Below are 24339 nucleotides of genomic sequence, written 5' to 3' on the forward strand. Positions count from 1 at the left end.
CCGCTCTCTCGTCGGTGGTTCTTAGGATCGACTCACGTCGATAATACTGTCAATACTGTCAACACGGTATATGGATTCTCGTGGATCCTGAACCACCAGGTATGATCCGTCAGGTTTGCCGACAGGCAATATAGGGGTGTTAAAATCAGATTCACATTCTTTCAATAATCCTAATTGTAAACATTTTTCTGTCACTGGCTGGATTCCTTCCCTACCCTCCTTCTTCAGGGGACGCTGTTAAATTCTTACCGGTTGTCGACCCTCTTTCAGTTTAACTTCAACAGGTGAAGCATTCTTCGCCCTTCCGCGTACATCGGTGGCCCATACTCCGGGATATACCTGGTCTTTTATTTCTCGTATAATTTCTTCTTCTCTAATTTGGGGTTCGGTAAGAAACAAACTTAAAATGTCAATGTGATTTTTTTTTTTTTGGTCTGGTATTTCCAATTCCATTTCCCCATTTCTCAAGTCTCAATTCTCAATTCAATTCTATTTCGGGATTTAGCTGTTCTAATAGGTCCCTTCCCAGTAATAGTCTAGGAGCCTCAGGCAGGTAGAGAAATTTGTGAATCCCCACACTCTTCCCAATTCCAAATGTTAATGGTTTCAAGAAAAAGCTTTTTCCACCTGCCCAATTGCTCCCACAACATTAACACTTTTGTTGACTTATAGGTAACAAGGTTTGATTCAATGCAGAGAATGTGGCTAATGCAGCCACTATCTCCTTTCCCGGTTTCCTTCTGTCCTCTCCCTCCCCATTCCGATATACTCGCCACACTTCCTCCAGCAACTTTTCTAAATTCCTTATATCTGCTTCCCTAACTTTCTTTCTGATAGCATTAGTGGATCGTCTAGTTTAGTGAGCGGCTGGCAGCGGAGGCTCCTCCGAGGAAGGTGCTCGGGGCGCGCCTAGGAGCATCCGCTCCGCAGTCGATCCCGCAGTCGAGCCGAGACTCTCCTGCCTGGCTCGCCAAAACTGACGTGCGGAAACAGACTCTGCAACCCCTAAGGGTGTAAAGTAGGTATGTTTATTCAGCGCTGGGCAGCACGGGGCTGGGGTCATCCCATACATAGACATAAGGTTTCCCAATACGCCTAGACATGTGCATGACCTGTCCCCGCTTCGTGTTAAAATTAGCCCCAAGAGGTCGTTTCCATAAACTCCTCCCAAATGCGCTTGCGCAGTGCCTCCTGGTGGTGGTCGCGGGGGGGTCGTGGGGATGAAGGCTGATGACTCTTCTTCGTCACCGCTGGTAACCCCTTCTTCTTGCGCAGACTCCGTTGCTCCTTGACTCTTGTCCAAACTGCAGGGTTGGTTTCAGCTGGTTTTTAAGACAAGTTGCTGTTCTCATCAGGAACTGTCCTTCGCTGAGAGATTACAAGACTCCTTACTTCAGTCCTTTTGTACAATAGTTAAACTTTGATAGTTACACTCTAAAGCCCCTTTTCACCCCCAAAGGGCCTTCTTGCGCACCCCACTTTGGAGACAGAGCTTCTGCACCAATCTGAATTGCCACATCTTTTTTATTGTTTTGTTCCTTCCCCTTCTGCTGCTCTTTTCTGTATGCCCTTCTCTTTTTCCTCTGGTTTTGCCATCTTCCCGTGAACCTGCACTCGATAAATGCAGGTGTACGCTGCGTTTCCCCAGTTGCTCTTCACCAGAAGTTTGACACGTGCAAAGGCTCTGGGAAGCGGCGCGTTCTGGGAAGAAAAGCGGGAAAAGGAAGCAGGGGTGTTAGGAGCGACAATGCAATGAAGGTGACTCCCCCGGCCAGCCCTGCTCCTGCTCAGGAACGAGCTCCTGAAAGTGGGTGGGAGCGGCTGTGGCAATCTGAGGCTCGCTGCTGGTATGGGGGCTGCTGGGGACACAGGAAGGGGGAAGGCAGCTGGCATCCTCTGCATGCTGGCCCTGCTGGGGCTCAGTCTCCCTCCCCTCTGCCCCTTCCCTCTGCTGCTTGCTCTGTGCTGGCAGAGAGGCCGGGGAGATGCTCCTGTGCGGGGGGCGGCTGCTGTGCAAGCCCACCAAGCTCCCGATGTCTGCTTGGCCTGCTCTCCTCCTGGCAGGCGTGAGAGCACGGGAGAGAAGGGGCACGCTGTGCTGGGAGGAGAGGACACTGCTCAGCCTGCCAGCAGGCCACAGGACGGAGCGACAGTGCTGGCCAATGCCTTTCACCACCGGGCTTCCCTGTTTCTTCACGACACAAAGAGGTTGCTTGGGTGGAGCGGCCGCATGTGCGGCTGGCTCTGCTGAAGGCAGTGGGTGCAGCCAGGGATATCTTGGGACTCGTGCTCCCACGGGCCTAACCCTGCCCTTGCTATCCTTCTGCTACCACCACTGCGTGCTACTCAGCCCTCCCAACCACGCCAGGTCTCTCCCGGCGGTGGTCCGGGCCCCTCGGTCCAGGGAGAAAGCATTCACGCTCTTCCTGCCATGGACTTGCAGGCAAAGCTGGTTTGCTCCCCGGCACCTTGCCCCTGCGCGTGGACCATACCTTCAGAGGGAAGGTCTGAATGGTCTCCTTTGCCACGTTGTACGTGAACGTCCCAAGGAGAGTTTCCTCTTCTCCGTCCGCATCCACTCCCTCAGGGGCAAAGCACAAGGAGAGCAGCTCAGACTCGTCCCCACAAAGAGGGCACGTACGTGCTGGATCAGCCCTGCTATCTCCCCACCCTCTCCTGGGGCTCCAGCAGTAGGCTAGCACTCGCTATGCGGGAGCTCAGTCTCGGCCTTGACTTCTGCTCAGGAACCCTGAGGTGCTTGTCCCGAACAAGTCTCAAGAGGGATGAAACCCCTAGAGCCCTTGAAGTGTCCCGCTAGGGCACTGCAGTGCTCAGGAGAGAGCAGGACGCAAACCTCAGAGGATGCACAAAAGCAAGCAAGACCCTGCCATGGCTTTCCCCCAGGGCCAGATCCCCACCAGAAGCACCCAGCAGAGACTCACAAAGACAGCGATGTCTCTGGGGGCGCTGATGACGGTCCCAGATGGAGAGACTTCTATGAAGATGTGCTGCACAGTGACGGCAGTCAGATGGACTCGTGCTGGCAACCTGATGACCACCTGGCCCTGATCCCCTTGTAAAGGCCAGCAGTTTCCTGGGGAAACATCCGGCTGCAAGCAGAACACGAGAGCAAGGAAGAGAGAGAGAGTGTTGGGGCCAACACAACGGCCCACGTAGCTTGAAGCGTAGGCGCCGTTGTGTCCGTGGGGTCTATTTTGGCTTGAAAATGAGGCGCGTGGGAGGAAATGGACAGAAGCAGGAGGCCTTCATCCCTGCCTGACTGAAAGGGGGCTCTCAGGATTATGGGGCAGAGGAGAAGAGCAATTATGAAACCGTCCCAGTCAGGGCCTAGCAGAAACACCTCTCTGCCCAGTGGCTCTGCAGGCCAGCCCCCACCTCCCGCCCGCCAGGCCCAAAAAGGCGCTGTTAGGGATGGGCGTGGAAATGGGGTCACCAGAGAGAAAGTTTTCACCCAGCTGGGGCAGAGCACTGTGGGCGAGATGCAGCAGTTTGGCTCCGTTCAGCTCCATTCCCCTCCTGAGGGGAACCATTGATTGCTAGCAAGCCCAGCCCTGTGTTCGAGCTTTGCTTTCAGGAACCTGATCAACACTGTGGGCTTGAGCAGTGCCACTGGAGCGAGAGGAGAGCCCCTGAGGTCGGTCCCCAACTTCAGAGGGAGGCCCTTCCCTGAGGACTTCTGCTACGATACCTGCAAAATAGTGTCCGGAGGGTTGGCAGTGCGAAAGAGCCATAAAACCCTGCAGCCCCAATTCTCTTTGCAGATGTAAGTCTCGGAAGTTCTCTGCATGTCGATGGTGGCACCTGGAAGGGAGGGAGCGCAGGTGACTACTGGAAGAGGCCACATTCTAGGCGGACTCGGTGCTCAGACAGTCTTTCTGATGCTGCTGGCCAGCTCCACGTCTCTCAGTGCTCTCCTCCTCCCCACGCTGCTGGGGGTGCCCAGCTGCACAGGGGAATGACGGCAGCCACGTGCCTGCTGGTGACTGCTTCTCTCACAGCGCCACGAGGAGAAGGTGTGAGCGTTCTGGGAGACAGCGGGCGCCCACGTGAATGACAGCAGACCAAAACTGAGGGCTTGCGGCATGGGCAGCAAAGGATGGCCCAGCCATTCCCTCTTCCAATGCAGTGCAGAAGAAGAGAGCCCTTCCAACAGCACAGGAACACGTGCGGGGGCAGCGGCGGAGGCCCCCGTGCGCAGACCCCCGTGCGGAGGCCGAGGGCAGGACTGGGAGGGAGTCTGAGAGAGCCACTGTGCCACAGCCTTGCTCTTGGACCCCATGAAGCGTTGAAGCTCCCCCACTTTGGAGAGCAGCGCCTGCAGCACAGGCTGCTTTGGGGAGTGCTGCAGACAAGCGCAGGGCAAGGAGACTGGGCTGCTTGTGTCCATACCAGAGCTTTTCAGGGCCCAGTCAGACATCTCGACGTAGACTTCCGAAGCCATCTGCGATGCTGCCTGGTTCACTTCCTGGGAACGCCATAAATGAACACAGAAAAGGACCACATCAGCGGGCAGTTCAGCGTGGCTGCTAGCGCCGGCAGAGGCAAAGGGTCAGTGTCAGAAAGGCAAGGCAAGCCTTGTCCACAGAGCTGCAAGACTCTGCTGCTGACGGGAGCCACAAGGACTGAGGAAGAGAATCTGTGTCCGCGGCCACGGCCATGGCCGTGAGGTGGGTTGACGAGGGTCCCCACACCCTCGTCCCCACCCTCCACGCTCTGCAGGTCAGCGGGGAGATGGGCTCGGGCCCTGCAAGCGACGGCTGGCCCCGTGAGCGTGCCTGGGTCTCATCACTGCCTCAGGAGCCCAGCCAGAGGAGCCAGAGTGCCGGCGTGCCAAGGGAAGGCTGTCGGGAGTCCTCTGCTGCCTGAAGCAGCCTGCTTAAACTGGGCCTGGAGAAGGGCCTGTGCAGCACAGAAGCTCACCCAGCAAGCCCCTGGGGCAAAGGCTGGGTTCCTGCAGTCAGCAGTCCGACCCACCAACAAGCCCAAGGAGTGCTTTCTTAGGGGTTCTGCCCAGCCAAGCTTCATTCCCCAAAACGCAGCATCACCTTTGCCCTGCTGACCTCCGCCCTCAGTTGAGCCACCTCCTGCATCAGAAGCTGCATCATTTGCCTTTGCTCCTCCAAGAAAACGCGAAAGCTCCTGCATGACAGCACGAAAGCAGATCTTGTCAGAGAGCGGCCCGTCCCCTCTGGGGAGCGTCTCAGCTCGGCAAGAAGGAGAGACACGTGTGCTTTCCCAGCTTTGAGAGTGCTTCCCTTCCACACCAGTTTGAGCAGAAGGCAAAGGCAGGTAGGAGGTATGGGAGCCCTGGCTGTTAGCAAAATGAGTGCAGGTAGCACGAGGTGGGCTGATGCTTCTGCACAGAACCAATTCCAGCTCAGGAAACGTCTCTTACCGCAGGGTCTTCAGGTCTTCTGCGGACACAAGTGCCAGCTCCTGAAAGGGAAAAACGCTCGGTTCGAGCATCCGCTACCAGAGCCACCGGGGCTTCCCAGGAGAGGCTTTCCTAGGAAGACTCGGCACAAGCTGCTGCTTCTTTGGGTCACCCTGCGTGTGGCAGCAGGAGAGCCCGTGATTTATCCAGCCGCTCTCAGCAATGCTCTGTTGCAGGAGGTGCCTGTGCCACAGAAGTCACCGACCTCTAGCAGTGCCTTTGTTCGCATTGTCCACCCTGGCAGCGAGGTCCCGCAGTAAACACCAGCTGCAATTCACATCATCAAGAGAGAGTTATTTTACTGGGGTCGCTAGCGATGCCTGCAGTCGCGTTGTCTCCTCCCTGTTGCCTTAGGGGTGGGGCAGCAGGTGAGCTGAGGAGGTGGGGAACGTGGCGTGCGGAGAGAAGACGCGCCTCTGCCCGGAAGCCATCGGCCCAGGCTTGAGGGGACTGCGCAGCCATGAGCCTCAGGTGTGCTCAGTGCCCCAGAGCTATTCCCTGCTTCCCCTCGCTGCTTCAGGGAGCCCCGAGACCAGGCTGCATGGGCTAGGAGAGGTACCTCCCCATGGGTGCCCCTGCACGGCCCCTCCCCTCTGGGAATCCCCAGTTCAGGCTTGGAAGTAGCTACGCCCTTCTCTCCCGGACTTGCAGACGAAGCAAGCCATGTGGCCCAGTGGCCAGAGCAGCAGCATGGCTGGGAGACTCCCAGTCTTACTGGCAGTCCAAAAGGCAGTCCCGGTCCAGGACGTACTCGGGAAGCGCTTGGGCCATGGGAGTTTCCGCCCATACTGGCCCAAAAGGAAAGCTGGGCAGCTGAAAGCTGGCCTCCAGCACAGCCTGGCTGTCGCTCTCAGGTGTCTGCTCATGCAAACTCACCAAGAGCCACGGGGAGCAAGAAGAAGACGACTTGGAAGATCCTCTTCTTCTGCAGGGCCATCTTTTGCCTGAAAAAGAGGGAGTCCTGTGGCTGCCAATGATCCAAGCCTTGGGCAAAGCCCTCCGCCGGTGGAGTTCCCTTTTCAGGCCGGAAAGCCACCCTTTTGGAAGCCTCCTGCTGCCAGAGAGCTGCCAGAGCAGCGCCCAGGAGGAAGATGATTTCTGTCCACACCGTTCAACACTGCCGGCAGATCTTCCCCAGAGGAAGGGCTCCAGAAGCACCATCCCAAAGGGAATGAAAATTATGCAGGGAAGTAAAGAGGCCGAGCAAACGAAGACTGCTTTTCAGCTGTCTTTCTGGTGGGGACCTTGCTCTCTCTTTGGCTCAGAAAGCAGGCCTGTTCTCACTTGCGAGCACACAGATCTCTCTTAGGGGTGTTTTTCCGCAGAGCTGGGAAGCGCAGGAGCCTTGTCTGCCTTTCCTCCCAGAGCCCTCCCAGACCTGCGCGGTCACTGGCCAGAGCTGGGGAAAAGCCTTCCCCCGTGGGGGCTTGGCTCTGCACCCAAGCGTCTGGCTACGCGGCAGTTTGCCCTACCGCAGCCAAAGTGTGGGGCTCTGGCAAATGCGTGGGACTGAGACTGCCGAGGGGCTTTGCTCTTGGCTCTCCCCGAGAATGGCCACAGCACGAGCAGTGCCCCAGCTTGGGTGCCCGACTGGGAGCCCTGGGCTGCTGGCTGGGGAACACCCTCTGCTCTCCCCTTTGCTTGCACCGGCCCTCAGACATCCCCGTTCTCTCCCCCGTCCACAGCAGAAACGTGATGTAATACGTACACGGCGGAGATGCACGTCCTCAGCAGACGTCTCCGCGGGGAGACAAGGGCGCCTGCCAGACGGCAAGTAAGGCTGAAGACTGTCCCTGCACAAGGAAAGCAGAGAAAAGTTAGGCCTGTCTCTTGAGGTCTCTTCTCTAGGATGCTCAGCCCCGCGTGTCTCAGCTGCCTGCGGGGAGGCGGGCACCGTGTCCTACACACGCCCTCCCTGGGGCAAAGAGCAGGGCAGCCTGCACTTCTCCTGCCACTTGTGACGTTTGGCCAGAGCTCCAGCACAGCACAGCTCTCCAAGTCCACTCCCGAGGAGGTCACAGCAAGCAGCAGTGCTGAGCTTACTTGCAATTTCTGTGCCCTTGTCACACCACTTGGCAGGCCCTTGAGTGGCTGAGCCGGGAGCTGACATCAAAGAGAGTATCCCCAGCTCCACCTGCATGCGGAGGTTCCTGTCGGAGGAAAAAGACAAATGCCCGTTGCCCACCGTCCCCACGCCGCGGGAGCCGAGGCGGGCAGGAGCAGCCTGAGCGGCGGCCCTTGCCAGAGGACGGGCCGTCCCAGCAGCAGCGAGAGAGGGCAGCCCCCCCCCCCCCCCCTTCTTTCCCCATCCTTTGCTTTACACGCCTGCAGTGGGAGCAAGCTGGCAGCAGCAGACCCCTGCCTCGGGAAGCCCACCCGGCAGCACAGCGCGATTCTCAGCCCGTCCCTCCCTGCTCCCTGGCCCCGGCCCCACCCTGCCCCGCGGCAGACACCTCCCAGTGGCCCTTTGGGGAGGGGGCACGGGCTGCTGTCCCCCCCCACAGCTCCCCCCACCTCTTCCCTGGGCACTCCCAGGTCTCCCGACCCCTCTCTGCCCCGCACAGCTGCTCCCATCAGCCAGGCAGGATCGCCCCTCCACGTCCCGAGGGGGCCAGTCTCAGGCCCCAGGGGCTTGGCCTCCCCGCACAGCAAAACCGCCCCGTGCAGCAGGGCTGGGCTCCGACCCTGCAGCACGAGGCTGCCACCTCCCCAAAGGCCCCTGCTGCACACTGCCTTTTGGCTGGGAGAGTGAGCCAGGCTTTCCGCCCAGACCCGTCCCCACAGAAGGGGGCCTTCACAAGCCACGGGGCTCTTCCTTCAGAAAACTTCTGTCGGCTTCCCCAGGCTGCTCCGCACCCCACTGACCGTGCTAGGCCACGTCCGTGCTACCAGCCCAACCTGATGCCCCGGGCAGATGCCAGGCTTCGTACCTACTCGTCTGGCAGCGGCTGGGCCCTGCTTCCTCCCCGGCCGGCTGTTGGCCAGCCTCGTTCCCCAAGGAGCCTTGGGAGGGCCCTTGGCATCTTCTCTCGGGGGCCTTTCTCCTCGCCATCTCTGGGCAAAGGCAGGCTCCCCGCTCCGCTCTTCCCCCTCAGCCCCAGCAGTGTGGCCTGCCCCACAGCACGAGCGCGCCTGCCCAGGGCAAGAGCCACACGGCAGCTGGGGGCTCCTTCCCTGCGCGCCACAGGGCTGTGCGGGCGGCCAGCTCTGACCTCACACTGGTGACTCTGACATCACACTGGGGGAGGCATCCGGCCTCAGTCAGAACCTGAGAGCAATGAAGTGAGAGAGGGTGTTGGGACCATTAGGTGTCTGGTCATGTTTAGAGCCCCAGTGTCTGTGGGGCTGTGAAAGTGCTCCCAAGGGAAGGTTAGGGTCAGAAACAGCTTTTAGTCCTGGCACCTTTGGTGTGGCTGAAATTGCTGTATATTTTCAGTTTCCGAGCTGGGCTCTGGCTACAATGAGCGGGAGACAGAGAGTGTTTTGGACTTTTAGGAGGGCAGGCAAGCGCAGAGGCCCAGTGTTTGTGGACCTGTGTCATGGTTTAACCCCAGTCAGCAACTAAAGTGCCACACAGCCGCTCACTCACTCCCCCTTCTCCAGTGTGATGAGGGAGAGAATCGGAAGGTTAAAAGGGGGAAAAAACTCGTGGGTTGTGATAAGAACATTTTAATAATTGAAATAAAGTAAAATAGAAGTAGTGGTATTAGTGGTAGTAATAATAATAATAGTAATAAGAACATAGTAATATACAAAGCAAGTGATGCACGATACAATTGCTCACGACCTGCCGACTGATGCCCAGCCTGTCCTCGAGCAGCGATCGCTGCCCCCCAGCCAACTCTCCTCAGTTTATATACTGATCATGACGCCATACGGTATGGAATAGCCCTTTGGCCAGTCGGGGTCACCTGTCCTGGCTGTGCTCCCTCCCAGCTTCTCACTGTCAGGGTAGGGGAAGCTGAAAAGTCCTTGACTGGTGTAAGCACTACTTAGCAAGAACTACAACAGCAGTGTGTTATCAACATTATTCTCATACTAAATCCAAAACACAGCACTATACCAGCTACTAGGAAGAAAATTAACTCTATCCCAGCTGAAACCAGGACATTTTGCTATTGTCCTGAGCATTGTTTTTATTATAGTTATGCGGCTAATTTTTCTAAAAAGAAGCATATTTTTCAGGTGTGGTTTTCAAGAAACTATGCAGATTAACAAGTATATAAGAAGTATACAGGAAAAGCTAGGTCCCTGGGGCCATTGCCACTGCCTAATTCTCTTACTATTCCATTATTTACTACATATGCTTCTAGAGATACTAAATTTGATACGAGAGCAACCCTTACACAATTCCTACTTTTGGGGGGAAAAGATACACACATCTTCCCATTGTGACGCTAACAGGTAGAACTTTACCTCTGCCAGCTGGAAGAGTGCCAAATTCCTACAGTGCTTTACTGGCTCAGGACTTGACAACTGGGAAGTACTTGATGAGCTCTAGGTCTTAAATGAACAGAGAAAATAGCTCAGTGGCACACAGAAAAGACTGAAAGGAAGGGAGAAAAAAAAAAGCTGCTTATGGCTTGGATGGGCGTGCTCTTTGCTGGGTAAAAAACTGGCTGAATGGCCGGGCCCAAAGAGTTGTGGTGAATGGAGTTAAATGCAGCTGGTGGCTGGTCACAAGTGGTGTTCCCCAGGGCTCAGCATTGGGGCCAGTCCTGTTTAATGTCTTTATCAATGATCAGGATGAGGGGATCAAGTACACCCTCAGTAAGTTTGCAGATGACGCCAACTTGGGTGGGAGTGTTGATCTCCGGAGGGCAGGAAGGCCCTACAGAGGGACCTGGCCCGGCTGGATTGATGGGCCGAGGCCAACTGTGTGAGGGTCAACAAGGCTCAGTGCCGGGTCCTGCGCTTGGGTCACAACAACCCCAGGCAACGCTACAGGCTGGGGGGGGAGTGGCTGGAGAGCTGCCCGGGGGAAAAGGAGGGGGTATTGGTGGACAGCTGGCTGAATATGAGGCAGCAGTGTGCCCAGGTGGCCAAGAAGCCAATAGCATCCTGTCTTGTATCAGAAATAGTGTGGCCAGCACGACCAGGGAGGTGATCGTCCCCCTGTACTGGGCACTGGTGAGGCCACACCTGGAATCCTGTGTTCAGTGTTGGGCCCCTCACTACACGAAGGACACTGATAGAGCACAAATTGCTACTTAGCATGGAAGGTAAGTGTGGGCAGGGGCACAACCTGTGCAGGTACTTTAAGAAGAGATACCAGATCCATCCCAGACACCAAGGGAACTGCGTTTTATACTGTTCAACTTGTGTCAGTTATTTTTGTTGCAAATGACACCCCTGATTAATGTTAGACCTAGGTACAGTACCAATTACTTTGCCATTGACACACATACCTACCATGCAGTGTTTAGGTGCAGCCTCACTACAGGCTGTTTAACATCCTTGAAAAGTAAGACTAGCTAACATGCATTTCTAATTACTGATCATCAGTGAGCTACTGCTAAACCGCATGTTTTAGCGGTGTCCAGGAGCGTGTTTCCTGGCACCTACTCAAGTTCTTCTTTGATGGGTAAGCAAAAGCCAGCAGCCACAAGCCCTTACCAAGACTGTGTCTTGCAGCACAGAACACAATTCCTGCCTACTACCACATGGCTCTGGCACTTTCCTTCTTGGGCGCTGTAAAATGAACTGAAACAATTCAGTGCGCTGGTATTTGTCTTACTCTTTAAAGGACTCAGCAGTGAATTTCAAGAAACAGACGGTTATCAAGAGGAACTATACAAAGTATTACATTGCTTAACTGACAGTATAACTGACAGCTTAAGTATGCAAAGGCATCTTAGAAATGCTGGAAGATGGATGTTGAATTATTACCATAGAAGTATCACACTGGAATTAACCAATTTTAAGAAGCTTGTAAGCTCCTGCTGCAGGAGCTCCTGCAGACACCGCTCCCTCCCCGCGCTGCTGCTGATGCACCCGCGGTGACGGAGGATCGAGCGTGCCCCAGGCCCGGCTCGCTGCTGCCAGGACAGGCCGTGGGGGCCTGGGGCTGCGGGACAGGCCTCGGGGAGGTGCTGGGGCCGGGGCAGCTGCAGGGGCCGAGCGGGGCCGCGGCGGATGCGGGGGGCTCCGGGAGTCGGGCTGCCCGGTGCCTGTGCCCGGGGGGATCTGTCTCCATCTCCTTCCCCTCCCCAGCTCTCGGGTCGGTCCTGGGGCTGCCCCGGCCAGGCCCGGCTCCAGCTTGGAGCTCCCCCCGCCACCCGCGGGGTTCCAGCAGGCAGGAGACACCCCCACGCCCGCCCAAGGGCCTCACTCACCTCACGGGCAGCCCCAGGCCTCACCTCAGCCAGGCCGCAGCTGGAGCTGCACCTCCCGAGACCAACACGGCTGCCAGGAAGGTGAGCGTGGGGCCATGACGGCTCCGGGCATGCCCTGGTAACCAACGCGGCCGCCCGGCAGCCCCATGTCTCAGGACTACAGCTCCCGGCATGCCGTGCTAACCAACATGGCCACCTGGCGGACATGTACCCCAGGACTACAGCTCCCGGCATGCCACGGGGCGCAACTGCCCTGCTGTCTGACCCTGCGCGGCCACCGTCCCCCGCCCCGGCTGGGCCCTGCCCCACGAGCAGGCCCCATGGCCGCCTCCGCGGGGCTGCGCTGGCCCCAGAGCCCCGGTGGAGAGGGAGGAGGAGGGGGAGAGGGGGACAGAGCGGTGGAGAAGGGTGGGGCAGGGCGGTGGGGTGGCCGGAGAGGGACAGGAGACGGACAGAGGGATGGTGGGAAAAAGGGGTAGCTGGGCAGGGAGTGGAGAAAGGAAAAATAGTGGTGAGGAGCAGAAACAGGGATAGAGAAGGAAGGAGACGGAGGGCAAGTGAAGAACATGGCGCAGGAAGAAAACTAGTGCTAAGCAGCAGGACAGAGGGACAGAGAGAGAAGAGGGGCAGGAAGGAGAACAGAGGGATGGACAGACACAGAAAGGGCAAGGGCACGGGACAAAGGGGCGGAGAGACAGAGAAATGGGACAGGGAACAGGACAGAAGGACAGAAGGCAAAGGGTGAGAGGGAGAAGAAAGGGGAGAGGCAGGGGCAGAGAGTGGGACACAGAGCAAGGGAACAGACACTCTCTGTTTCTGGAGCCTCCCAATGTTCAATGGAGTCTGTCTCCCTGGCCTGCTGAGTACAGCCAAAGTCCAGACAGAAAACTGCAAACATCCGGGGATTCCTCCCACCCCAAAGGTGCCAGGACCAAAAGCTCTCGCTGCTCTTCAAGTAGCCAGGCAACCGCATTCACAGCCCCACAAACACTGGGGCTGTCTCTTTCTAGAGCCTCCCAAAGTCCAATACAATCTGCCTGGGCCGCTGAGCCAGAGCCAGCTCAGCAATTGCGCTGTAATAAAGAGAATGCCTGCTTCTCGATGCTACATTGGTGTGAAGAGGTTGATTCCCCATTTTGGTGACAGTTTGGGCGACCCAGATGGGACTCTGCTTCTGAATGTTGACGGATCCGCGGGATCGCAGGACCCCCAGCCGGCACCGAGGGATTCTTGGGAAGAACCTCCGAAGCCGAGACCAAAGAGCTCTGAGCAGGACCCCTGGGAAGGTAAAGGCATCCCTTTTCTGATTAAAAGGGTGGTTGCCTGCCCGTCAGGCGCGGCGAAGGCCTCGCGGGGTTGGGCTGTAAAGGTACCTAAGGGAAGGATTGGACCCTATCGGGCCCAAGTCCCTAGGACACCTGTGCCTGGAAAGCTTTGGCCGAAGGGGTGGGTTGGAGTCCCACTGAAGGTAATCTAGGGGTTCGAGTCCCCGTCTGGGGAATGCCTCTGACTATTTTGTGCAAAGTTATTGTTTCTCTGTTTGGTGTTGCTGTATCTTTTGTGGCGGGTACTAAGCCCTCTGCGGAAGGGGGGATTCGGAAAAGATCTCCCCTAGGATGGATGGTGAAACATCGGAGGAAATTGGGAGGGGAGCCTCTCACTCAAAAACAGCTTCTAGAATATGGTAACAATTGGTGGCCAATGTATAGTCTCGAAGATCAGGAAAAATGGCCAAAGAACGGAACTCTAAGATATACTACTATAGTACAACTGATGGTACTTTGCAGGCGGGAGGGTAGATGGGATGAAGTACCATGCGTGCGTTTCTTTTTCACACTAAGAAACCACCCAGAATGGCAGAAGGAATGCGGAATAATCCCACAGGATCCTCTGATCTTGGCTCTAGAAAAGGAGGGGAGGGGCAGGAATTTAAAACGATGGTGTTCTGCTTGTCGTATGGGGAAGAGATGCTGGAAAGGCGGACGGGAGGCAGAAGATGACCTAGAGTTCATGGCTGCTCCCCGGCAGAGGTTGGGAGAGAATCCTGACGCCGGTGAAGCTATTAGTCATGTGAGCAGGGTAAGAGAAAGCGGTTGTAGGCGAGCCGGTGATGCTGGTAGCGCGGGAGGAATTGGCTATGGCCCTGGCTATGGGCGACTTGGTGGAGCAGAAGGATTTAGTGCGATGGCAGGAAGAACGAGGGGACGACAAGGGGAAGCAGGAGAGGTTTTACAAGCTCCTCTCCGACAAGCGGTCGGAAATAACGGGCCAGTAACCGTTAAAGTGCCATTGCCAAGAAGGGATTTGAGGTCCTGGAAGGAAACGGCGGGTATTGATAGGGAAGAGCCAGAAAGGGGGGGTAAAGTTTTGGAAACTATAACCAGGACCCACGCCCCTGATTGGAATGACGTACAGGTAATATTAGAGACATTGTGAGACGGTACTGAGAAGAAGGTGGTATGAAACACTGCTGGGAAAGAGGTAGAAGGGGCACGGGCTAATGGGGACCTGCAGGGAACGACAGATCCAGCTTTTCCTGCCGCAGACGCGGGGGGGGCATCCTAAGCAGCCGGGACCCCAGGGGCTTTTGGGTACTATTTGGCATAAGGCACGCTATGCCAAAAGCGATCCATTGGTGCAAATGCTATGAGGTTAAGCAAGAACCAAACGAATCCCCGTCTGCCTTGGTGGAGCGGTTAAAAGTCACTGCCAGGAAATACACGAATGTAGACCCTGAAAAACCAGAAGAGGCCGTTCAGTTGGCTTCTGTCTTTATGAGAGCTGGAACCCTGCCTGGCAGCACAGGCCAGGCAGCCGCCCGGCACGGGAGTGTGGCAGGGTTCGGGGGGCCCAGAGGCATGGGCAAACTACCGCCCAGGAGAGCAGCAGCCGTGCTGCCCCAGGGGAGCCCACCGGCTCTCCCCGCCCTGCTGCACACTGGGGAGCCCCAGTGTGATGTCAGAGCCACCAGTGTGAGGTCAGAGCTTGCCGCCCACACAGCCCTGTGGCGCGCGGGGAAGGAGCCCACAGCTGCCGTGTGGCTCTTGCCCTGGGCAGGCGCGCTCGTGCTGTGGGGCTGCTGCCGGAGCTGTTTTTGCCTGGGCAGGCCACACTGCTGGGGCTGAGGGGGAAGAGCGGAGCGGGGAGCCTGCCTTTGCCCAGAGATGGCGAGGAGAAAGGCCCCCGAGAGAAGACGCCAAGGGCCCTCCCATGGCTCCCTGGGGAACGAGGCTGGCCAACAGCCGGCAGGGGAGGAAGCAGGGCCCAGCCGCTGCCAGACGAGTAGGTACGAAGCCTGGCATCTGCCCAGGGCATCAGGTTGGGCTGGTAGCACGGACGTGGCCTAGCACAGTCAGTGGGGTGCGGAGCAGCCTGGGGAAGCCGACAGAAGTTTTCTGAAGGAAGAGCCCCGTGGCTTGCGAAGGCCCCCTTCTGTGAGGACGGGTCTGGGCGGAAAGCCTGGCTCACTCTCCCAGCCAAAAGGCAGTGTGCAGCAGGGGCTTTTGGGGAGGCGGCAGCCTCGTGCTGCAGGGTCGGAGCCCAGCCCTGCTGCACGGGGCGGTTTTGCTGCACGGGGCGGTTTTGCTGCACGGGGAGGCCAAGCCCCTGGGGCCTGAGACTGGCCCCCTCGGAACGCGGAGGGGCGATCCTGCCTGGCTGATGGGAGCAGCTGTGTGGGGCAGAGAGGGGTCGGGAGACCTGGGAGTGCCCAGGGAAGAGGTGGGGGGAGCCGTGGGGGGGGACAGCAGCCTGTGCCCCCTCCCCAAAGGGCCACTGGGAGGTGTCTGCTGCGGGGCAGGGTGGGGCCGGGGCCAGGGAGCAGGGAGGGACGGGCTGAGAATCGCGCTGTGCTGCCGGGTGGGCTTCCCGAGGCGGGGGTCTGCTGCTGCCAGCTTGCTCCCACTGCAGGCGTGTAAAGCAAAGGATGGGGAAAGAAGAGGGGGGGGGGGGGCTGCCCTCTCTCGCTGCTGCTGGGACGGCCCGTCCTCCGGCAAGGGCCGCCGCTCAGGCTGCTCCTGCCCGCCTCGGCTCCCGCGGCGTGGGGACGGTGGGCAACGGGCATTTGTCTTTTTCCTCCGACAGGAACCTCCGCATGCAGGTGGAGCTGGGGATACTCTCTTCGATGTCAGCTCCCCGCTCAGCCACTCAAGGGCCTGCCAAGTGGTGTGACAAGGCCACAGAAATTGCAAGTAAGCTCAGCACTGCTGCTTGCTGTGACCTCCTCGGGGGTGAACTTGGAGAGCTGCGCTGCGCTGGAGCTCTGGCCAAACGTCACAAGTGGCAGGAGAAGTGCAGGCTGCCCTGCTCTTTGCCCCAGGGAGGGCGTGTGTAGGACACGGTGCCCGCCTCCCCGCAGGCAGCTGAGACACGCGGGGCTGGGCATCCTAGAGAAGAGACCTCAAGAGACAGGCCTAACTTTTCTCTGCTTTCCTTGCGCAGGGACAGTCTTCAGCCTTACTTGCCGTCTGGCAGGCGCCCTTGTCTCCCCGCGGAGACGTCTGCTGAGGACGTGCATCTCCGCCGTGTACGTATTACATGACGTTTCTGCTGGTGACGGGGAGAGAAAGGGGATGTCTGAGGGCTGGTGCAAGCAAAGGGGAGAGCAGAGGGTGTTCCCCAGCCAGCAGCCCAGGGCTCCCAGTCGGGCGCCCAAGCTGGGGTGCTGCTCATGCTGTGGCCATTCTTGGGGAGAGCCAAGAGCAAAGCCCCTCGGCAGTCTCAGTCCCACGCATTTGCCAGAGCCCCACACTTTGGCTGCGGCAGGGCAAACTGCCGCGTAGCCAGACGCTTGGGTGCAGAGCCAAGCCCCCGCGGGGGAAGGCTATTCCCCAGCTCTGGCCAGTGACCGCGCAGGTCTGGGAGGGCTCTGGGAGGAAAGGCAGACAAGGCTCCTGCGCTTCCCAGCTCTGCAGAAAAACACCCCTAAGAGAGATCTGTGTGCTCGCAAGTGAGAACAGGCCTGCTTTCTGAGCCAAAGAGAGAGCAAGGTCCCCACCAGAAAGACAGCTGAAAAGCAGTCTTCGTTTGCTCGGCCTCTTTACTTCCCTGCATAATTTTCATTCCCTTTGGGATGGTGCTTCTGGAGCCCTTCCTCTGGGGAAGATCTGCCGGCAGTGTTGAACGGTGTGGACAGAAATCGTCTTCCTCCTGGGCGCTGCTCTGGCAGCTCTCTGGCAGCAGGAGGCTTCCAAAAGGGTGGCTTTCCGGCCTGAAAAGGGAACTCCACCGGTGGAGGGCTTTGCCCAAGACTTGGATCATGGGCAGCCACAGGACTCCCTCTTTTTCAGGCAAAAGATGGCCCTGCAGAAGAAGAGGATCTTCCAAGTCGTCTTCTTCTTGCTCCCCGTGGCTCTTGGTGAGTTTGCATGAGCAGACACCTGAGAGCGACAGCCAGGCTGTGCTGGATGCCAGCTTTCAGCTGCCCAGCTTTCCTTTTGGGCCAGTATGGGCAGAAACTCCCATGGCCCAAGCGCTTCCCGAGTACGTCCTGGACCGGGACTGCCTTTTGGACTGCCAGTAAGACTGGGAGTCTCCCAGCCATGCTGCTGCTCTGGCCACTGGGCCACATGGCTTGCTTAGTCTGCAAGTCCGGGAGAAAAGGGCGTAGCTACTTCCAAGCCTGAACTGGGGATTCCCAGAGGGGAGGGGCCGTGCGGGGGCACCCATGGGGAGGTACCTCTCCTAGCCCATGCAGCCTGGTCTCGGGGCTCCCTGAAGCAGCGAGGGGAAGCGGGGAATAGCTCTGGGGCACTGAGCACACCTGAGGCTCACGGCTGCGCAGTCCCCTCAAGCCTGGGCCGATGGCTTCCGGGCAGAGGCGCGTCCTCTCTCCGCACGCCACGTTCCCCACCTCCTCAGCTCACCTGCTGCCCCACCCCTAAGGCAACAGGGAGGAGACAACGCGACTGCAGGCATCGCTAGCGACCCCAGTAAAATAACTCTCTCTTGATGATGTGAATTGCAGCTGGTGTTTACTGCGGGACCTCGCTGCCAGGGTGGACAATGCGAACAAAGGCACTGCTAGAGGTCGGTGACTTCTGTGGCACAGGCACCTCCTGCAACAGAGCATTGCTGAGAGCGGCTGGATAAATCACGGGCTCTCCTGCTGCCGAGTCTTCCTAGGAAAGCCTCTCCTGGGAAGCCCCAGTGGCTCTGGTAGCGGATGCTCGAACCGAGCGTTTTTCCCTTTCAGGAGCTGGCACTTGTGTCCGCAGAAGACCTGAAGACCCTGCGGTAAGAGACGTTTCCTGAGCTGGAATTGGTTCTGTGCAGAAGCATCAGCCCACCTCGTGCTACCTGCACTCATTTTGCTAACAGCCAGGGCTCCCATACCTCCTACCTGCCTTTGCCTTCTGCTCAAACTGGTGTGGAAGGGAAGCACTCTCAAAGCCGGGAAAGCACACGTATCTGTCCTTCTTGCCGAGCTGAGACGCTCCCCAGAGGGGACGGGCCGCTCTCTGACAAGATCTGCTTTCGTGCTTTTATGCAGGAGCTTTCGCGTTTTCTTGGAGGAGCAAAGGCAAATGATGCAGCTTCTGATGCAGGAGGTGGCTCAACTGAGGGCGGAGGTCAGCAGGGCAAAGGTGATGCTGCGTTTTGGGGAAGGAGGCTTGGCTGGGCAGAACCCCCAAGAAAGCACTCCTTGGGCTTGTTGGTGGGGTCGGACTGCTGACTGCAGCAACCCAGCCTTTGCCCCAGGGGCTTGCTGGGTGAGCTTCTGTGCTGCACAGGCCCTTCTCCAGGCCCAGTTTAAGCAGGCTGCTTCAGGCAGCAGAGGACTCCCGACAGCCTTCCCTTGGCACGCCGGCACTCTGGCTCCTCTGGCTGGGCTCCTGAGGCAGTGATGAGACCCAGGCACGCTCACGGGGCCAGCCGTCGCTTGCAGGGCCCGAGCCCATCTCCCCGCTGACCTGCAGAGCGTGGAGGGTGGGGACGAGGGTGTGGGGACCCTCGTCAACCCACCTCACGGCCATGGCCGTGGCCGCGGACACAGATTCTCTTCCTCAGTCCTTGTGGCTCCCGTCAGCAGCAGAGTCTTGCAGCTCTGTGGACAAGGCTTGCCTTGCCTTTCTGACACTGACCCTTTGCCTCTGCCGGTGCTAGCAGCCACGCTGAACTGCCCGCTGATGTGGTCCTTTTCTGTGTTCATTTATGGCGTTCCCAGGAAGTGAACCAGGCAGCATCGCAGATGGCTTCGGAAGTCTACGTCGAGATGTCTGACTGGGCCCTGAAAAGCTCTGGTATGGACACAAGCAGCCCAGTCTCCTTGCCCTGCGCTTGTCTGCAGCACTCCCCAAAGCAGCCTGTGCTGCAGGCGCTGCTCTCCAAAGTGGGGGAGCTTCAACGCTTCATGGGGTCCAAGAGCAAGGCTGTGGCACAGTGGCTCTCTCAGACTCCCTCCCAGTCCTGCCCTCGGCCTCCGCACGGGGGTCTCCGCACGGGGGCCTCCGCCGCTGCCCCCGCACGTGTTCCTGTGCTGTTGGAAGGGCTCTCTTCTTCTGCACTGCATTGGAAGAGGGAATGGCTGGGCCATCCTTTGCTGCCCATGCCGCAAGCCCTCAGTTTTGGTCTGCTGTCATTCACGTGGGCGCCCGCTGTCTCCCAGAACGCTCACACCTTCTCCTTGTGGCGCTGTGAGAGAAGCAGTCACCAGCAGGCACGTGGCTGCCGTCATTCCCCTGTGCAGCTGGGCACCCTCAGCAGCGTGGGGAGGAGGAGAGCACTGAGAGATGTGGAGCTGGCCGGCAGCATCAGAAAGACTGTCTGAGCACCGAGTCCGCCTAGAATGTGGCCTCTTCCAGTAGTCACCTGCGCTCCCTCCCTTCCAGGTGCCACCATCGACGTGCAGAGAACTTCCGAGACCTACATCTGCAAAGAGAATTGGGGCTGCAGGGTTTTATGGCTCTTTCGCACTGCCAACCCTCCGGACACTATTTTGCAGGTATCGTAGCAGAAGTCCTCAGGGAAGGTTTCCTGCCTCCCTCTGAAGTTGGGGACGGACCTCAGGGGCTCTCCCCTCGCTCCAGTGGCACTGCTCAAGCCCACAGTGTTGATCAGGTTCCTGAAAGCAAAGCTCGAACACAGGGCTGGGCTTGCTAGCAATCAGTGGTTCCCCTCAGGAGGGGAATGGAGCTGAACGGAGCCAAACTGCTGCATCTCGCCCACAGTGCTCTGCCCCAGCTGGGTGAAAGACTTTCTCCCTGGTGGGGGGGTGCCCTGCAGAGCCACTGGGCAGAGAGGTGTTTCTGCTAGGCCCTGACTGGGACGGTTTCATAATTGCTCTTCTCCTCTGCCCCGTAATCCTGAGAGCCCCCTTTCAGTCAGGCAGGGATAAAGGCCTCCTGCTTCTGTCCATTTCCTCCCACGCGCCTTATTTTCAAGCCAAAATAGACCCCACGGACACAACGGCGCCTACGCTTCAAGCTACGTGGGCCGTTGTGTTGGCCCCAACACTCTCTCTCTCTTCCTTGCTCTCGTGTTCTGCTTGCAGCCGGATGTTTCCCCAGGAAACTGCTGGCCTTTACAAGGGGATCAGGGCCAGGTGGTCATCAGGTTGCCAGCACGAGTCCATCTGACTGCCGTCACTGTGGAGCACATCTCCAAAGAAGTCTCTCCATCTGGGACCGTCATCAGCGCCCCCAGAGACGTCGCTGTCTTTGTGAGTCTCTGCTGGGTGCTTCTGGTGGGGATCTGGCCCTGGGGGAAAGCCATGGCAGGGTCTTGCTTGCTTTTGTGCATCCTCTGAGGTTTGCGTCCTGCTCTCTCCTGAGCACTGCAGTGCCCTAGCGGGACACTTCAAGGGCTCTAGGGGTTTCATCCCTCTTGAGACTTGTTCGGGACAAGCACCTCAGGGTTCCTGAGCAGAAGTCAAGGCCGAGACTGAGCTCCCGCATAGCGAGTGCTAGCCTACTGCTGGAGCCCCAGGAGAGGGTGGGGAGATAGCAGGGCTGATCCAGCACGTACGTGCCCTCTTTGTGGGGACGAGTCTGAGCTGCTCTCCTTGTGCTTTGCCCCTGAGGGAGTGGATGCGGACGGAGAAGAGGAAACTCTCCTTGGGACGTTCACGTACAACGTGGCAAAGGAGACCATTCAGACCTTCCCTCTGAAGGTACGGTCCACGCGCAGGGGCAAGGTGCCGGGGAGCAAACCAGCTTTGCCTGCAAGTCCATGGCAGGAAGAGCGTGAATGCTTTCTCCCTGGACCGAGGGACAGTGTCCTCTCCTCCCAGCACAGCGTGCCCCTTCTCTCCCCATGCTCTCACGCCTGCCAGGAGGAAAGCAGGCCGAGCAGCCAGCGGGAGCTTGGTGGGGTTGCGCAGCAGCCGCCCCCCCCCCCCCCCCCCCCCCCAGGAGCATCTCCCCGGCCTCTCTGCCAGCACAGAGCAAGCAGCAGAGGGAAGGGGCAGAGGGGAGGGAGACTGAGCCCCAGCAGGGCCGGCATGCAGAGGATGCCAGCTGCCTTCCCCCTTCCCGTGTCCCCAGCAGCCCCCATACCAGCAGCGAGCCTCAGATTGCCACAGCCGCTCCCACCCACTTTCAGGAGCTCGTTCCTGAGCAGGAGCAGGGCTGGCCGGGGGAGACACCTTCATTGCATTCTCGCTCCTAACACCCCTGCTTCCTTTTCCTGCTTTTCTTCCCAGAACGCGCCGCTTCCCAGGGCCTTTGCACGTGTCAAACTTCTGGTGAAGAGCAACTGGGGAAACGCAGCGTACACCTGCATTTATCGAGTGCAGGTTCACGGGAAGATGGCAAAACCAGAGGAAAAAGAGAAGGGCATACAGAAAAGAGCAGCAGAAGGGGAAGGAACAAAACAATAAAAAAGATGTGGCAATTCAGATTGGTGCAGAAGCTCTGTCTCCAAAGTGGGGTGCGCAAGAAGGCCCTTTGGGGGTGAAAAGGGGCTTTAGAGTGTAACTATCAAAGTTTAACTATTGTACAAAAGGACTGAAGTAAGGAGTCTTGTAATCTCTCAGCGAAGGACAGTTCCTGATGAGAACAGCAACTTGTCTTAAAAACCAGCTGAAACCAACCCTGCAGTTTGGACAAGAGTCAAGGAGCAACGGAGTCTGCGCAAGAAGAAGGGGTTACCAGCGGTGACGAAGAAGAGTCATCAGCCTTCATCCCCACGACCCCCCCGCGACCACCACCAGGAGGCACTGCGCAAGCGCATTTGGGAGGAGTTTATGGAAACGACCTCTTGGGGCTAATTTTAACACGAAGCGGGGACAGGTCATGCACATGTCTAGGCGTATTGGGAAACCTTATGTCTATGTATGGGATGACCCCAGCCCCGTGCTGCCCAGCGCTGAATAAACATACCTACTTTACACCCTTAGGGGTTGCAGAGTCTGTTTCCGCACGTCAGTTTTGGCAAGCCAGGCAGGAGAGTCTCGGCTCGACTGCGGGATCGACTGCGGAGCGGACGCTCCTAGGCGCGCCCCGAGCACCTTCCTCGGAGGAGCCTCCGCTGCCAGCCGCTCACTAAACTAGACGATCCACTAATGCTATCAGAAAGAAAGTTAGGGAAGCAGATATAAGGAATTTAGAAAAGTTGCTGGAGGAAGTGTGGCGAGTATATCGGAATGGGGAGGGAGAGGACAGAAGGAAACCGGGAAAGGAGATAGTGGCTGCGTTAGCCACATTCTCTGCATTGAATCAAACCTTGTTACCTATAAGTCAACAAAAGTGTTAATGTTGTGGGAGCAACTGGGCAGGTGGAAAAAGCTTTTTCTTGAAACCATTAACATTTGGAATTGGGAAGAGTGTGGGGATTCACAAATTTCTCTACCTGCCTGAGGCTCCTAGACTATTACTGGGAAGGGACCTATTAGAACACCTAAATCCCGAAATAGAATTGAATTGAGAATTGAGACTTGAGAAATGGGGAAATGGAATTGGAAATACCAGACCAAAAAAAAAAAATCACATTGACATTTTAAGTTTGGTTCTTACCGAACCCCAAATTAGAGAAGAAGAAATTATACGAGAAATAAAAGACCAGGTATATCCCGGAGTATGGGCCACCGATGTACGCGGAAGGGCGAAGAATGCTTCACCTGTTGAAGTTAAACTGAAAGAGGGTCGACAACCGGTAAGAATTTAACAGCGTCCCCTGAAGAAGGAGGGTAGGGAAGGAATCCAGCCAGTGACAGAAAAATGTTTACAATTAGGATTATTGAAAGAATGTGAATCTGATTTTAACACCCCTATATTGCCTGTCGGCAAACCTGACGGATCATACCTGGTGGTTCAGGATCCACGAGAATCCATATACCGTGTTGACAGTATTGACAGTATTATCGACGTGAGTCGATCCTAAGAACCACCGACGAGAGAGCGGGCATTGGCAAGCACAGCTGAAGTTTATTGCAGAGGACCAGAGAGCTGAACTCTACTGCAGGGGACCAGAGAGCTGCTTGTGGACAATTAATCGCCTCAGGAAAAGGAGTGAACCGCTGGGGACGGGAGAATGGGGGCGCAAATGTCCTCGGAAGAAAAAATCTATTTTGTGTAGATTTTTGCGAATCCTTGCAAAAAGGGGCATAAATTATGATGAAGGAAAGGTTCGGTTGTTGTTAACTTGGTTGCGAAAACACGGGCAACAAGCGAACGCAGTGACCGCGTTCCAGGTGGAGACTTGGGAGGAGGCAGGAAAAGCGTTATGGGAAGCGGCCACCAGGGGGGACAGTAATGCCACAAATGTTTTGACGACATGGCGTTTACTGAAAGACTCTTTAGAACAATTAGAGCCACACCGAAAGGCTGCAGCTTCTGCCACCGCTCCGGAGCCAACACCGCAGGGCACGCCACAAACACCGCCATCGGGTTCGTCCTCCGACATGCCCTTGCTCGCGGGTGCTCAAGCTGCACAACCGTCCACCACCACACACCCTCCCCCCCGCGCCGCTGCTACCCTCTGTGCCGTTTTCTCCTTCGCCTGCTCCTATGCCTTAAACACCTCTGCTAGACATTCCGATCCCTGCAATCAGCACCCCTCCACTCCCCCCATTATAACCTCTTACATGGTAGCATTAAGCAAACATCTCAACAAAACTGAGAAACGTGTGGTCGGGGCTCGAAGTAGAGCTTTAGATGGCCCTGTACATAACATCCAACCTGGAGATTATGTCTATAGAAGGTCTCTTGCAGAAAGAACCTTGGAGCCACGGTGGGAAGGACCTTTCCAGGTACTCCTTCACCGCAATCAAAATCAAAGAGCAGAGCAGCTGGACACATCACACCAGAGTGAAGAAAGCACCTAAATCTCCATGGAGATTTAGCTCTAGTTACATCAAGTAGGGAAGTGCAAATATGTGGAATAGCAAGCAGACTCGGAAAAACGCCAGCAATACCCCCAAAGGCTGGCCAGCTCCTGTAGGTCAGGGATGGTATTGGATCTGTGCGAAGTGGGGATAGAAGGTATTGCCTTTCGGGTGGAAGGGCCAATGTGCTGTAGGGACTGTAGTTCCTAACGTTACTGTTGCACAAAACTTAACCAGTTTACGCATGCTTGGCTTATTACGAACCTCTATGAAACCTGTAACCCATG

General features: G+C 57.2%; 1 protein-coding gene across 1 annotated transcript; it reads right to left on the reverse strand.

Moving 5' to 3' along the window:
- Positions 1-1524: 1524 nt before the first annotated feature.
- Positions 1525-23612, reverse strand: LOC309598916 (sperm-associated antigen 4 protein-like; the record flags this gene model as incomplete). The annotated part of the gene is made up of 8 exons (XM_082329944.1): positions 1525-1701; positions 2493-2582; positions 2943-3110; positions 3710-3822; positions 4411-4486; positions 5067-5138; positions 23032-23105; positions 23546-23612. 8 exons carry the CDS (start codon positions 23610-23612, stop codon positions 1525-1527), a joined length of 837 nt encoding a protein of 278 aa, XP_082186070.1.
- Positions 23613-24339: the final 727 nt, after the last annotated feature.

Source organism: Platalea leucorodia, assembly GCF_965183815.1.
Source record: "Platalea leucorodia genome assembly, chromosome: 19".
NCBI lineage: Eukaryota > Metazoa > Chordata > Aves > Pelecaniformes > Threskiornithidae > Platalea > Platalea leucorodia.